The sequence below is a fragment of the Oryx dammah genome, unplaced genomic scaffold, assembly GCF_014754425.2.
Source record: "Oryx dammah isolate SB20612 unplaced genomic scaffold, SCBI_Odam_1.1 HiC_scaffold_14, whole genome shotgun sequence".
Taxonomy (NCBI): Eukaryota; Metazoa; Chordata; class Mammalia; order Artiodactyla; family Bovidae; genus Oryx; species Oryx dammah.
Genome location: NW_024070198.1, coordinates 38,092,648 through 38,108,809, shown reverse-complemented (window position 1 = coordinate 38,108,809; position 16,162 = coordinate 38,092,648). Strand labels below are relative to the sequence as shown.

The following is a 16,162-nucleotide window of genomic DNA, read 5'->3' as shown; positions in this document are numbered from 1 at the left end:
CTGCAGCCTACCAGGCTCCTCCATCCACGGGATTTTTCCAGGCAAGAGTACTGGAGTGGGGTGCCATTGTCTTCTCCATAATTCGGTGTAAACCTATGTAAATAGTTGCCAGTAACAAATTCAAATTAGGTTTTTTGAAATTTCTGGAACTTTTTCCCCAAATATTTTCTTTCTATCTGTTGCTCTCTCTTTTAAGGCTTTTTTTCCTTTTTGGCTGTGGGATCTTAGTTCCCCAGCCAGCGATTGAACCTGGACTCTCAGCAGTGACAGTGCAGAATCCTACCCATTGGGCCTTCAGGGAATTCCCTTCTGAATATTTCTGATGCACGTCTAGTTGAATCTGAGGATGCAGAACTCCTCAGGTGTGGGTGCAGAGGGTTGACTGTACTTTTAAAATAACTTCAAAGAGAAAAGGATGAAGATGTAGAAACATTGGATTTCATTTTACCTCCCAATTTTCTAGTATTTTTGTTTCAGGTCTACCAAATAATGAGCAATAATCAATAATGATTTTACCATTTTGTTTGAGATATGACAATGGAAAGTTAAGAATGTTGGAAAGCTTTTTTGATACTTAGGTCAGGTTTCTATTTTATTCTGTTATGTACCTCTCTGGTCTACTGAAAAAGTTTTCTATCTACAGCATTTAAAAGCTATATTTGCTCTTATGTTTAGCTATTTTGACTTAAGTATTTTATACACAAATAAGCCTCTTGATCTTGTCCTATAAAACAGTTCCCATGGCTTTTTAATAACTACTGCTCAACTCTGCTCTTATTTTTTGAGGTGTAAGCTCACGCATCCAGTCCCATCACTTCATGGGAAATAGACGGGGAAACAGTGGAAAGTGTCAGACTTTATTTTTTTGGGCTCCAAAATCACCACAGATAGTGATTGCAGCCATGAAATTAAAAGACGCTTACTCTTTGGAAGAAAAGTTATGACCAACCTAGATAGCATATTCAAAAGCAGAGACATTACTTTGCCGACTAAGGTCCGTCTAGTCAAGGCTATGGTTTTTCCTGTGGTCATGTATGGATGTGAGAGTTGGACTGTGAAGAAGGCTGAGAGCCGAAGAATTGATGCTTTTGAACTGTGGTGTTGGAGAAGACTCTTGAGAGTCCCTTGGACTGCAAGGAGATCCAACCAGTCCATTCTGAAGGAGATCAACCCTGGGATTTCTTTGGAGGGAATGATGCTCTAGCTAAAACCCCAGTACTTTGGCCACCTCATGCGAAGAGTTGACTCATTGGAAAAGACTCTGATGCTGGGAGGGATTGGGGGCAGTAGGAGAAGGGGATGACAGAGGATGAGATGGCTGGATGGCATCACGGACTCGATGGACATGAGTCTGGGTGAACTCCAGGAGCTGGTGATGGACAGGGAGCCCTGGTGTGCTGCGATTCACGGGGTCGCAAAGAGTTGGACACGACTGAGCAACTGAACTGAACTGAACTGAACTAAAGCTCAGGGTGATCTAATCATTTGGAAGAAGAACTCTCTGAAATGAATTTTGATTTTTTTTTTTTTTTAGAATTTGTGATTTATTTTCTGTCTATGTCTGCATTTCACAAATATTCTTTCTAGTGATAAACTTAAATAGAAAAACCTCTTTGCTGAGGCAGAAGGAATGAGGGGGAAATGCTTTTTGTGTGTATATACTGTAGTTTTCTCATTCATTAATGTGGTACTCTCATTAATTTACACATCCCATCTATTATTGTGGTGGTGAGTTTAGTCACTAATTCTGTGTCTGACTCTTGTGACCCCATGGCCTGCAGCCTGCCAGGTTCCTCTGTCCATGGGATTTCTCAGGCAAGAATATTGGCATGATTTGCTATTTCCTTCTCCAGGTGGTCTTCTCCACCCAGGAACTAAATCCACATCTCCTGCATTACAGTTGGTCTCATCTATCGTAGGCAGATTCTTTACCACTCATTATTACAAAATGTGTAATAAATTTGCAACAATTTATTCCACTGCTGCTTTCTGAATTTCTCTTCTGAACTTATTTTAATTTTTTTGGTCATGCTGCAGGGCATGCAGGATCTTCTGTTTCCCTGACCAGGGATGGAACCCATGCCATGGCAGGGGAAGTGCAGAGTCTTAACTGTTGGGACCACTGCCACGCAAGTCCCAGAACTCATTTTGAATAATTAGATTAAGTTTAAATGGCTTTCAAGTTCTAGGTATAATGTTTGAACATTAAAGTTGTTCATCAAAAATAGAAGGCCTGTAGCAAAGGGCCTGTTACAGAATTTTTTCATCAACACTTTTCTTAGGTTTGTGTGCAGTATATGCTCAAAATAAAGGTGACGACAGTCCCACGTATTTTCCAATATTTTGAGGGTCTGGTCTGCTGCATGTCTTTTCTCCCCACGGCAGACTGCTGTCTCCAGTATATCCCCAACCTTCAGGTCTTGGCTCAAAATGAGCTTTTTCTGAGGGCCCAGGCACTCTGTGTCACCAACTTTAGGCCTGCTTGGTTGTTTAGTTTCTTATTGCAACTCTCCTCCCCAGGCTAGTCCGTCATGTGACAGGTCTCCACTAGAGGTGAAAATCCTTGGCCTAATGATATGTTCTCAATGCATTTGTGTTAAGCGAATAAATTCGGTATTTTAAAACTCAGCCAAGCCAGTATCCTTGTCTGGAGAATTCCAGAGAGGGAAGCCTGACGGGCTAAAGTCCATGGGGTCGCAGAGAGTCGGACAGGACTGAGAGACTAATTTTCACTTTCAAGTCAGATCATTCTCTTCCCTAGGCGAATGAAACTCCAATACTTTGGCCACCTGATGCCAAGAACTGACTCAATGGAAAAGACACTGATGCTCGTAAAGATTGAAGGTGGGAGAAGGGGACGACAGACGAGATGGTTGGACGGCATCACCGACTCGACGGAGATGAGTTTGAGCAAGCTCCGGGGAGTTGGTGACGGACAGGGAGACCTGGCGTGCTGCAGTCCATGGGGTCGCAGAGTCGGATACGACTCAGCTGACTGAACGGAACCGAACTAAGGCGAATGAGACCGATTCTAACTTTGCAGGACTCCGCACAAATCTTATTAGAGGAAGACTGCGCTTTCTCGCCAGACAGTAGTTCTGACCCAAACTGCATCTTTCTTACCCCTATTCTCACTCGAGGAGCTAGGGGCCTGAGAACCCTCTCCCCAACGTTCGTCTCGCAGAATCCAGAGGTGGAACCCGAGCGCCCGTCCGCCGAGCACAGCCGCCACGTCAGCCGACGTGCGTGACGCCAACGCGCTTGCGCGCGGGAGGGGCGGGGCGCGCCTGGAGGCCCGCCCCCTACATCCGGGGCCTAAGCGGCGGCGGCGGCGCCGCCGCGCAGGGCGGGTCACGTGGCTCTTTCCTTTCCGTCTCTGGCCGGCTGGGCGCGGGCGACTGCTGGCGAGGCGCGTGGAACCTCGCGCTGGTTCCCCTTCGTCTCCTCTCCCGGCCCGGGACCCCGAGGATTCGCTGACGCCGGGTGAACAGAGCCTGCCGCCAAGATGCCGGCATATTTCCAGAGGCCGGAAAATGCCCTCAAGCGCGCCAACGGTGAGGAGGGGATCGGAGCGCGCCGGACTGGGGCGGCCCGAGGCCTCGGAGGTCGAGGGGGCCCGGGCCTGGTGCGCGGTGTGCGGCCGCCCGACTGTGGCTGCACGGGAGGCCCCTGCGGCCTGCCCGCCGCCGACCCAACCCAGGGTTGGGTATGGTATCCCTTCTCGCTCCAACCGACATGGGAGGTAGAGCGGGGAGGGTGGGAGGCACGGAGCCGGGAACCGTCTCTGCGGGGCTCGCTTTCCTCCCGCCGCCTCCCGGTGAGTCTCGGGGGGCAGGGTGGCGGCGTCGCGGCTCCGGAGACAGGCGGACCCGGGCCGGAGCTCTCCTCTCTCCCCGCCTCTGCTGGGCACCCCCTCACTCCAGACCGCGGGGCCTTGTGCGATTCGGCCCCGCGCCCCTAGCCGCCATCTGGGAGTGCCGGGGAGGAGGAAACATGGCTCCCTCCCGGGGACAATGCACGCGAGAACCTCGGCTCCACCTCCCGCCGGGCCGGGAGGCCTGGCAGGCCCACCTCCGGGCTCTCCTGCGGACGCCTCCGCGCCCCCGAATCCAGCGCCGCTCTTTGCCGGCTCAGGGTCCACTACCCCTTCCGACCCCTCTTCTCCGCTTCGGGGACTCTGACCCCTTTAATTTGTTCCCTATTTTTTGGCATTGATTATTGGCAGCTGCGAAGCCTACTCCGAGTCACAAGGAAGTTGGGACAGAGTTAATACTATAAGAGGGACTTGAAGTTTCTTTCAAAGATTAGGAAAGTGAGGCCTAGGGAGACTGGTTTGCCCAAGGTCACTCTGGGAGAGTTGTTGAGCTAGAAGCCTAACACCAAGGTCTCTGAACTTCAAGATCCATCGTGGTCCCCCCCCGCGCCCCCGCCCCCGCTATTGCGCTGGGGCTTGCGATTATTTCCATATGTGTGCTTGAGTCGGCACTGTTGGGAAAACTTGTGTGTGTCCTGATCTGTTCAAGAGGCATTTATTACGTTGTCATTACAGGGGGTGCAAATGTGTTCTCTGGTCTTTCAATAGATTCTTATTTAGGGTTTATAAGTGTTAAGAGTGTCCATTGCTCTTTAATTTTCACGCTTCCTCAAGCCAAACGAGTTTTCCGTCTTATCCCTGTTGTGGATCGATGTACCGTGTCTGTTAACCCTTTTATACTTATTTTGTTAGTTCGTTTTAAAATCCTCTTAGGAAAAGGTCAGTTTCAGTCAGTGTGTACAATTGGTACTACTGATAATCTGTCAGGGCCAGAGAGCTGTTTGTCGTATGCTTGTTATTTTTACTGTAAGTTAACAATTTCGGGGATAAGTAACCGTCTGCGGAATAGGATAATGCCACATTCTGTGGAATAGAGTAAGTGTTCTAAAAAACAATGGAAACTACAACTTTGATCTAATCACTCACTCTAATTCTCCATGCTAATAGTTTGAACAGGCAGGAAGTTTACACATGCTGATTAATTTATAGGAAAGAAAATAAGATTGAGATGGAAATTTAACACTACAAAATAAACTAGCAAATTTAGGGAAAGCATTATTTCTCAAATGTTTTGAAACTTAAGAGAATTGTATATTGTGGTATACAAATGGCTTGGGCGAAATTAGTACTGTAGATCTGTTTTACAGCCCTTTGAATGCTTTACCAACACATTTTTTTCCATGTTAATTGGCTGAAGCCCTGTAATCTTCATGGCCTAAATACTACATATTGATGTGTTCAAGCCTTGTATCCTTCACTCCTCCCTTTTGAATCTATATGAACTTAATATTTCAGTAACTTTAAAATTAGAAGTGATGTATGTTAACATCTTAAATCTTTTTTCACAATTTCTAAGTTGAAATAGATTTGATTCATGAAGAGCAATTTGTGAAAATGTCAGAAATTCAGGTAGGCAAGATGAGAAAGATATGGGGATGGGGACTTGAATTTGTTAGTGTAGTTTTTGTAAAAGGCCTTTTAAAAAGCTGTTAAAAGAGTGCTGGTATGGTAGAGATGCCTTCCCTGTCAAGTAGTATAATTTCTGTCCCTTTCATCTTAGGTCCTGTCTTAGTATCAATGAGCAGAATGTGGATGGCATATGACACTGTTGACAAAATTTTATAAATAGGGTAATCAGAGCACATTTTATTTTTAATGGAAATCTCATAACATTTGTAATATCAAATCAAATCACATTTAGATCTCATCCATTCGAGTATCCTAATAAGATGTGAATAAATTTAGGTGTAGAATGGTTTATCAGAGCAATAGTTTTGGAAGCAGTTGGAAAACAAGCATTCTGGAAAATGAGACCCGAGTCCCAGCAGTTACCGGCAAGAAATTTGCATACCCCAGAGTCATTCAGAAAAAGCCCCTTTTCCAGTTCATATTGATGATAGTGCCAGTTCAGTTGCTTCTGACTGTATAACGGCCTTTTAACTTACACTCTACAACCATTGTCTTAAAAATAAAGTTATTAAACCCACAAATTATGTAACATTATAGCTTATCTACTTGGTCTGTTACACAAATAAACTAGTAAAATTGAAGGGCTGACCTAAACTTTACTATAGGTAGATACATAGATCACTCACTGTGTCTTTAAGAATGCCTACCCTCCTAGGAATAGTTTGTAATTCCAGATTTTATTTTTAAGACGATATCAATCTGGAAATGAACGTCTCTTTAAAGATTGCAGTACAGCTTTTGGTGTGTGATAGTTTTCTATCGCATAGCCTCAAAAACTTGTTTTTTTTCCCCTAATTAGATGATTGTTTTGGAATTCGAAAGTATTTGGAATCTTGACTAGCTGTTGAGGAAATGAAAAGTACTTTCAGTTTTATCACTAAACAAGGCTTACTATTTTTTTAAGTGACATTGTTACCACAGTCATTTAAAAATAAGAGATTGGGAATTATTTTTTGATAGTTTATTTTGTCACCACATCATACTGGGGCCAGCTCTTAAATTTAACTCTTGGTGCCTATTTTGCAACATATTGACAGTGCTTATATACAGTAGTATGGGATTTAAATCCTCAAGGTAAAATTGGGAATTGGATAAGTCATTTAGGTGGGCTGCTGTGATATCCTTAATGTAAAGGATAAACGTAAAAACATTTACTCCCAAATTTTTGGCTGATAGAAGCTGTTTCTGTTAAATAGTTTTGGAAAAAATACTAAAATATTGTTGAATTTTAAAATAACGATGTGTGCGTGCTCCAGGAAGATGATGAGTAGGTCATTCCCTTGAAACAGAAAACAGCAAAGTATCTAGTTGTATTCAGTGTTACAGCTTTGATTGGGAGGGGTGTAATAAAATTGACCTGAGTGAAAATGGCCTTGCTCCCATATTGGCAGATTTGATATTGAGATTATTGAAGTATTGAAGAGGGGTTTATATTAATTTGCTTGTGAGGAGTATGATTTGGTATAATATGTGATGACATAGGATATTGTGTTAAAAGATACTTATCAGACTTCAGTGTGTTTTGTGATTTCTCCTGTATAAGGTTTTAAAAATATACTAGAGTAGAAATATTGTTGATAGTTTTCCTGGAGGAAGGAATGTTCAGAGGCAGCATTCCTGAAAGATATGATGATTGAAAGAAGAAATAACAGTTACTAAATCCATAGATCTAGTAAATCCTTCAGATAAGAGACATTTTGGTCTGTGTTTGCCCTAGAATAGTTATATCTTAGATAATGTTATACATTGTTAGGTTAATGCCTAAAATAATTATTTGTCAAGGATTTTTTTTTTAAGAAAAATGAACATTGATTTTAAACAGATGTGTTTTAACTTTTTTATAGCGTAAACTACTGTTCTGCCAAATTATTTTGTCAAATTTTCAGTGGAGAAATTTTTGTGTGTGTGAAATTTGGCACTTAACTGAGTTTTAAGTTGAACATAACCAGAAAAGAACCACGCGAAGTCTGTTAAGTGTATTAAGAAAGTTTAAAAAAAAAGAGAAAAAAATATGACAAATTTTAACTTCGGTCAGAAATGTAATGGAGGAGCTTTTGCTTTTATTTTCAAAACAAGCAGTATACCCAAAATCTGAAGTTGGAACAGATTTTGAAATATTGCTACATACAGAATGCCATCAGATTTAGGCAGTGAATTTTAAAAAGAGTATACGTTTGTTTGCGCTACATTCAAATATTTTTTTCTCAATTACAAAATAAACTTAATTTTAGAAGTTTGAGATTTACAGAATTATTGTAAAGATAGTACAGAGGGTCACACCACACACAGATTCTCCTGTTAATAAATATCTTAGATCTGTGTGGTATGTTTGTTACAACTAGTGAATCAATGCTGATCCATTATTATTAAGGAAAGTCCATACACTGTTCATATTTTCTCAGCTTTCTGTAATGTCCCCTGTGTATTTCCGGATCCCACCTAAGATACATTACATTTAGTTGTCTCCTTAGGCTCCTCTTGGTTGTGGCAGTTTGTTAGGTTTGTTGATGGCCTTGACAGTTTGAGGAGTATTGGTTGTCAGGTATTTTGTCTCTTAGCTGGGATTTGTCTCAGTTTGTTTCTGTGTTTAGATTGGGATAAATAAGTGGAGAGATACTTCGTGCTCATGGATTGGAAGACTAAATGCTGTTGTCAGTTCTTCCAAACTTGTTATATAGGTTCAATGAGATCCCAGTGAGCTATTTTGTAGGTATCGACAAGCAATTCTGAAGTTTGTATGAAAAGGCAAAAGGCGTTACATAGCCAGCTAGTACTGAAGAACAAAGTTGGAGTACTCAAACTACCTGACTTCAAGATTTTGTGTCAGGCTACAGTAATCAAGACAGTGAGGTATTGGCAAAAGCCTAGGCAGGTCAGTAGAGAAATGATCAAAATACAGTCCCCAAATAGACCCACACAGTCAGTTGATCTAAAAGGAACATAGTCAATCTAATTTGTTTTTTGTACCTCAAATCTTAATACAAACTAGCAAAAATTGCATCAGCCAGATCATTGTGACTGAAGTTACACTTGCTTTTTCTGCCTATTCAACGGGGAGGTTGTTACCCTCATGACTTGAATTTCTGGAACTTCATAAAGTAACTTAGACATAATTGGTGCAGAGGAATTGAGTGAAATCTAGTTTTACCTATAGGTCATATTTGAGATAGTATCAGTTTTCCATTTTTTTACCTTGGCATAGTGTTAGAAATCAAAAATAAATTGTGACCTCAAAAGAGGTGGTAATAGGTTGGGAAATTAAAAACAGCCAAGTTAAAAAGCAAGATTTATATAGCATTCATAACTAATTTTCTTCTGAATTACTTTTCCAGAATTTCTTGAAGTTGGCAAAAAGCAACCTGCTTTGGACGTTCTTTATGATGTTATGAAAAGTAAGAAACATAGAACATGGCAAAAGATACACGAGCCGATTATGTTGAAATACTTGGAACTTTGTGTGGATCTTCGCAAGAGCCACTTGGCTAAAGAAGGCTTGTATCAGTATAAGAACATTTGTCAACAGGTATGAACAGCTGGGTTTTTATATTTTAGTAAGTGCTTTTAGTCATTTTGGGAGGCATTTACCTTTCAAATTTACTGTTTTATACCATAAAGTTTGCTTTTAAAATATTTTTTGATAAAAAAAATAATAAAAAAATAAAATATTTTTTGGTTTGTTGGGAGACGAGTTTTATTTATTTATTTATTGGCTAGGTGAACATCAAATCTCTAGAGGATGTTGTTAGGGCATATTTGAAATTGGCAGAGGAGAAAACGGAAGCTGCTAAAGAAGAGTCCCAGCAGATGGTCTTAGACATAGAAGATCTGGATAATATTCAAACTCCTGAGAGGTATGTGGGCTAAATTGCTAAATATATCTTTCTCATTGTTTTTCTTCACATGTGTCTCCATTGTCCCCATTTGAAGTAAATGTTTATTAGAAAGAATGCTTGTCTTTGGGAATTTAAATGTACAGTAACTTCAAGTCATGTACCATTCAGAGTTCATAAAAGTGAAAAATTAAACCATCCGATAGGGTGTATACTAATTTAAATGGCTTTAATACAGATTGAGAATTCAAATACTTGGACTAAGTGATAGCTTTACAGTATGTTCAAAGTTGTAGGTAGGATTTGAACTATTTTATAATGATCATTGTTGGTTTTGGTTTTATAATCATATGGCAAAGTAGGAAACCATGTCTAAAATTGTTTTCAACATTTTTAAATATTTTTGTAGTGTTCTGCTAAGTGCTGTAAGTGGTGAAGACACTCAGGATCGTACTGACAGATTACTTTTAACTCCATGGGTTAAATTCCTGTGGGAATCATACAGACAGTGTTTGGACCTTCTTCGAAACAATTCTAGAGTAGAGCGTCTCTACCATGATATTGCCCAACAAGGTAAAACAAGAATTGATTTGAAAAGTTGACTTAAGGATAGGTTTTGCAAAAGATTTGACTGTTAAAGTTAACTTCCTTTTCTCTGTAGTACTTATTTTACATGGTTTTAATTCTTTCTTTGATGATTGGCATTCATTTAAATATTAAATAAGAAATTTGTTTCATTAGTCAAGGTAATTTTGTGTTTTCCATTGATGTCTGAAGCACCTTTTAAAGTCATTTTGGAATTTTCTAAGTGACTGAAAAGATAAACTTTTCTATTGCTTTCTGGCAAACTTGATTCTATCAGTACTTTTGACTAAATAGCATACTCTTCAGCAAGCTACCTAACCATATACTGGGTTTCTGAGGTCTTTTTGAGCTCCAGAGTGTTACTGAATATAGAACTAAACCTTACTGAAGACTCAGGATCATCATAAAAAGTATCCAGTAGTGCACTTTTAATCTGAAGAACTGTTATTAAGTTTGTTTTCCTAATCTTGTCTTTTTGCCTTACTGTTGCAGCTTATCTTCCTGTCAGTGCAGCCTTTTAACTATATATGACATGAGTGGCTCTTGGCTTTTTCTTACTTTTAGCCTTAGGCACAAGCTTGTCACCATTCTTTAATATGGTATTTGTTTTTGTTTATTCGAGTTTTAAGTGATTATGTGACTAAGAGTAGCTTACTAGGAGCATTAGAATCTGTTTCATTTTGCCCACATGGCTAGCATTTAACACAAGTCAACTCTCAACTGTTTTGATAACAGTTGAGATAAATATTAACTTGTAGTTAAACTGCATCCTTTTGTTTCAGGCCTATTGAAATAGAAATACTCTTTTAAGGGATTGACAAAGGACATTCAAAGAAGTTATTCTAGTATTGCATGTGTGATAGTAGAGAATTATGTGTTTTAATGATAGAGCAAGTAGTTCATTTATACATCTGTGCACAATTGAAATTAGGTTACCATAGACCCCCAATTTGTATTACTCAGTTTCAGTTAGTGCAGAAGCTTTGTTTTCTAGTAAATTAGGTAAGAGAGTTAATTATATTTCAGACCAGAATTTTTTTGCTCTTTTAGGGTTTGAAGTGATAAGTGTTTGAAAGGTGAGTCCCTCTTAGACCTAAATTTAAATAGCTTCCTTAGCTCTCAGAACCATTTCAGTCATAGACCAGGACTGATGACTATTTCTAAAAGGTGCTCAGGGCACATGAAGTGAGTTATAACTGATCATTTCTCAAAACTGATGCTGAGTTTGGTAAATCTTGTTAAGATAACTGACCTTAATACATGAAGTAGAACCTGTTTAAATACTAAGTTTATGGTGGAAAGTACCTAATGTGTTTTACAATTATGCTTATAGCTTTCAAGTTCTGCCTCCAATACACCCGGAAGGCCGAATTCCGTAAGTTGTGTGACAACTTGAGAATGCACTTGTCTCAGATTCAACGCCACCATAACCAAAGTACGGCAATCAACCTTAATAATCCAGAGAGCCAGTCTATGCATTTGGAAACCAGGCTTGTTCAGTTGGACAGTGCTATCAGCATGGAATTGTGGCAGGTATTTTGTGAACTATTTTGGCTTTCCTTTGTAGTAATAATAACCCATATTACCTTTTTTTCTCTTAATGAGTATCTGTGTCTTGGTATCTCTTGGTTAATTTCAATAGCTGGTAACAGATTTGAGGTTGTCTAATGAAGAAGGAAGAGTTTGGGACAAGAAGTCTCAGTTATTTTGGTTCTTGATGCCTGCTGTCAATTCCAAGCCAAATCATCTAATCTCTTTTTCAGACCTCAGTGCTCAAATTGTGGCTCAGTGCATGGAGAGTATGCATTTACAAAATTTTGTAAATAATTTCATGGTAGCTTTGTCTCTTTTACCTGGATTTAAAAAAATCAGTTTGTCTTTCCATCTTATATTAATAGTAATTTATTGTACTTTATAAAAGTATTGATGGCAACAGTTTAGAAATTACAGACTTGTCCTTTACCGCAGAGAGTTGGAGAAATGTAGCACTACACTGTCCCCTAGATTTCTCAGTGCTGCGTAGACTTAGTAAGCTTGCACAGTGAATATCCTACATCAGAGATCTCGGTAGTGGGCATTTTGTTGTCAACATGGACTTTTTTACTCTAAGGATTCTGCAGACATTTTCTTATGAGTTATTTTTATATATTTCATTCCCCCACCAAATCTTATTGAAATTGCAGAGGCAGAAACTAAAAATTGGTAATTTTCAGCCAACGAAAATATGATCTCCTGCTCTCCCATATTTTCCTTTTCTGCAGGTACACCCTTAAGATACCTGAACTAAAGGAAAAAAGTTTTAATAGAAAACAAGTAAACATGTCTAATATGGAAAAAATGGATAAGTGAAAGGAAGAAAATATTTATCCATTATCTTAACATTCAGAAATAGCCTTTATATTGTGTTTTATGTCCTTCCAGATTCTTCAAAATTGTATTCCCCCAAGTGGTACGATACTCTTTAAAGGCTTGGGCAGTCTAAGAAATTGTGTTAGTTTTCTGAAATAATCGCTTCTCGGCCTTTTGGCTAAGATCAAGTGTAGTTTTCTGAAATATATCAGATAGTTAAACTATGAATAAAAAGAACCACACATGAAGGTATTTTATTTGCCATTTTTATTCTTAAGTGTAATATATTTTAAGTTTCATAGATTTTTGTTTGTTTTTTTAGAATGTAATGACTGTAATTTATACCACTAATTTTAGGAAGCATTCAAAGCTGTGGAAGATATCCATGGGCTATTTTCCTTATCTAAAAAACCGCCCAAGCCTCAGTTGATGGCAAATTACTATAACAAAGTCTCAACTGTATTTTGGAAATCTGGAAATGCTCTTTTTCATGCGTCTACACTCCATCGTCTTTACCATTTATCTAGAGAAATGAGAAAGAATCTTACACAAGAAGAGATGCAAAGGTAAGAATCTTATTGTTGGATAGTATTGAGATATAAAAGAACTGTCTTGTAAATGGTATGATAATGTTAGATTAGGGTTTCTCAGCTGCACTGTTGACATTTGGGGCTGGTTATTTTTTTGTCAGGGGACTGCGTTTAGGATCTTTGGCAGCATCCTTTGTTTTCTCACTGCTTACCAGTAGCACGCCTTCTAACTGTTAACTACCAAAAAATCTCAGTGGTATTCTTGGGCAGTATTCTTGGTCTTTGGTAGCTATCTTTTATCTGGTAACCAACCCTCCAATTGAGAAAATGGAATGTTAGGAAAGGCAGTGTTAAGGTACTAGCTTCCTTAACTGAGTGTAGGTATTTAGGTAGGAACTAATTAGACCCTCTCCCCCAAAAATGAGTACTTTTATCAAGTAACTTTCCCCCCAGCTATAAAACATTAACTGTAAATAATTGGCATGTGTATTTTTATGTAGATAGCCTATAACCTAACAATCTAAAGACTTTTATTTTTTTAGCATTACGTATATACTTTTCAGTCATGCTTGGTTTTCATTATACATTTTAGTTGGGTTTAGGCAACTCACATACCATTTCTTACTGGCAGACCATGTTATTTTGGTCTCTAGCAGAAGTATGTACATCAAATTGTTTTTCTTAGCTTGTAAGCAGCGCATGGAACCAACTAAGTTTTTTCTAGTGTATGTGGCAACCCACTCCAGTCTAATTGCATGGAGAATCTTGGACCAAAGAGCCTGGTGGACTGCAGTCCATGGGGGCTGCAAAGAGTTGGGACAGGACTGAGCAACTAAAAGTTGCACTTTCATGTATATATATGTATCTTTTGCCACACAGAGCATCATGTGGGATCTTAGTTCCCAAGTAGGGATTGAACCTGTGCCTCCTGCATTGGGAGCTCAGAGTCTTAACCACTAGGTCACCAGGAAAGTCCCTTAAAAAACTATTGAGGGCACTGTTCCTTATGTCATTCACTATCAGTTATGTATATAATCCTTGTCTATTGGAATAAGGGAAAAAACTTGATTTTCTTTAAGTTATTTCTATACTGTTCTGTTAGAAAATACTGTAAGAGTACTGTCATAATCATTAGGCTGTTTGGCTATATGTACATTATTTTCCTTAATCCTCCCAACACCTTGTGACTTAGAAAATTAAGTAATCTTGCCTAAGGTTCCAGTCTTGGAAATGGTGAAGCTGAGATTCCAACTCTTGACTCTTGGGCTCCAGAGCCCACAATCCTTAGTGTCCTATGGTGCTCTAAATTCAACCTGAGTTTTTGTGTTTTAAGGAAGCTAACATTTAACTTTTGCCCTCAACTCCCATAATCCGTTTTTGTGATCCTTGTAACTTTTCCCTCTTTTCTTAAGTGTCAGTTTTTTCTTAGTTTTAAAAATCTTCCCTAATAGTTTCTATAAGGAAGTAGGGGTGTATGCAGATGTGTCTGTGCTGGCATTCAACACAGTCTTTCTAGCTAGAAAACACTGACAGTAGTAAGTGGGTGGGTGAAGTTCTGCTTCTCCAAGTGTTCATTTTAGGATAATCCATTTCTTTTTTAATTAATCCCATGCTTTGATAAACACTAAGGAGGCCAGTTCATCGTGGTGGTATACATATTCTATCACTGGCACATTTTACTAATTAAAGAGAAGTGTCTTTCTCCTTATCAAATAACATTTGCAAATTTAACAGATTGTATCTTTGTTCTCCAGAATGTCTACTAGAGTCCTTTTGGCCACTCTTTCCATCCCTATTACCCCTGAGCGTACTGATATTGCTCGACTTCTGGATATGGACGGCATTATAGTTGAGAAACAGCGTCGCCTTGCAACCCTGCTAGGCCTGCAAGCCCCACCAACGCGAATTGGCCTTATTAATGATATGGTTGGTATAAGTTTTAGCACTCTTCAACAGCTTTGAACAGAACGCTCTATGATCAGGTTTTATAATTTATGATTAAATGAATTCTGATGCATTGCCAGGGGATTCTGATGCTTGGACAAGTTTGAGAACCATTGGTGTAAGTCAGCCCTGTGTTGAGGTGAGATGTTTTGTCTTGAGTGAGCTGGAGTTAAATTGGATGCAGCAGACAAGACTCAGACTAGCTTTGAGGACTAGCATGGGCCCCTTAATAAGGGAAGTATGATGGGCAGGAACGATCATGGCTTATTTCAGGGGCTGTAGGAAAAACTGAAGCTGATAGGTATTAGAAATATGATGAGTCCAGGAAAGCATGGAATTAGATTAGGCCCAGTTCTGGACAACTGAGGTGTTTCTAACTTTAACTTACTAAGGCAGTGGTTCTTAATTAGGGCTATACACTGTAATTGTGTGTGAAGTACTTTTTAAAATGCAGATTTCTAGGTTTCACCCACTGCAGATATTAAATTGATTTCAAAATATAGAGCCCAAGGTTTTGTATCTCACAGTGTTTTACATTGGACTCTTTAATTCAGTGGGAATTTATCATGTTAGTGTCTTGTTATCTGCCAGGCAAGTGATAGTTAAATGGAATTTGTACTCCAGAGGAGTTTGATTCCCAGTAGTTTGACTTAGTGGTTACTGTGGTACAGCTCTAGCAAATTACTTCAGGATAAGAGAAAAAAGAGGGAATATAGGCCTTATTTCTTCACTGACAGAGTCAATCAGTTTGGATAAAAGTTAATACATTTTGTATATGGCAACATCCTTCACTGGCAGAGTCAATCAGTTTGGATAAAAGTTAATACATATAGTATATGGGAATACTTTTTTATCTTGTAACAGTTCTCTGTTACAGTAGCAAGGCAAGTTCCTTTTGTGGTCAATTTTTCAAAAGAACTAACTTAACCTCTGAAATAGTATTTCTCTCAATGCCTTCGTGTTTTATTCTGCTGCCATTTATAAAAACCGGCTTTGTGTGTTGGCATGTTTTTATGGGACTGAATTAGGATTACTGCTGCTGCTATGTCGCTTCAGTCGTGTCCGACTCTGTGCGACCCCATAGACGGCACCCCACCAGGCATCGTTGTCCTTGAGATTGTCCAGGCAAGAACACTGGAGTGGGTTGCCATTTCCTTCTCCAATGTGTGAAAGTGAAGTCACTCAGTCGTGTCTGACTCTTAGCGACCCCATGGACTGCAGCCCACCAGGCTCCTCTGTCCATGGGATTTTCCAGGCAAGAGTACTGGAGTGGGTTGCCATTGCCGTCTCCTGAATTAGGATTAAACGTAATTAAATAAGAGCATTGTATTTAGGAAGAGGTCTTAACTAGCAAATAAGTATTAAAAAAATTTTTTTTTAAATACTGAAAAGTGTGCCTGATGGAAGTATTATCCATATCT

At 39.4% G+C, this 16,162-nt stretch overlaps 1 protein-coding gene and 1 pseudogene across 2 annotated transcripts in view; both read left to right on the top strand.

Annotated features, from left to right (window-relative positions):
* Window positions 1-3,312: 3,312 nt before the first annotated feature.
* Window positions 3,313-16,162, top strand: part of EIF3A (eukaryotic translation initiation factor 3 subunit A) — a 32,184-nt gene continuing 19,334 nt past the window's right edge. Inside the window, exons 1-7 of one of the 2 annotated variants that reach the window (XM_040254836.1) lie at window positions 3,313-3,554; window positions 8,836-9,026; window positions 9,218-9,354; window positions 9,743-9,906; window positions 11,252-11,451; window positions 12,625-12,833; window positions 14,552-14,723. In XM_040254836.1, coding sequence (XP_040110770.1) covers window positions 3,506-3,554; window positions 8,836-9,026; window positions 9,218-9,354; window positions 9,743-9,906; window positions 11,252-11,451; window positions 12,625-12,833; window positions 14,552-14,723 — 1,122 coding nt within the window. In that variant the 5' untranslated portion in view covers window positions 3,313-3,505. The remainder of the gene's footprint in view (window positions 3,555-8,835; window positions 9,027-9,217; window positions 9,355-9,742; window positions 9,907-11,251; window positions 11,452-12,624; window positions 12,834-14,551; window positions 14,724-16,162) is intronic. The other variant, XM_040254837.1, reaches the window with a different exon arrangement.
* LOC120873994 lies at window positions 12,426-12,555 on the top strand (annotated as a pseudogene).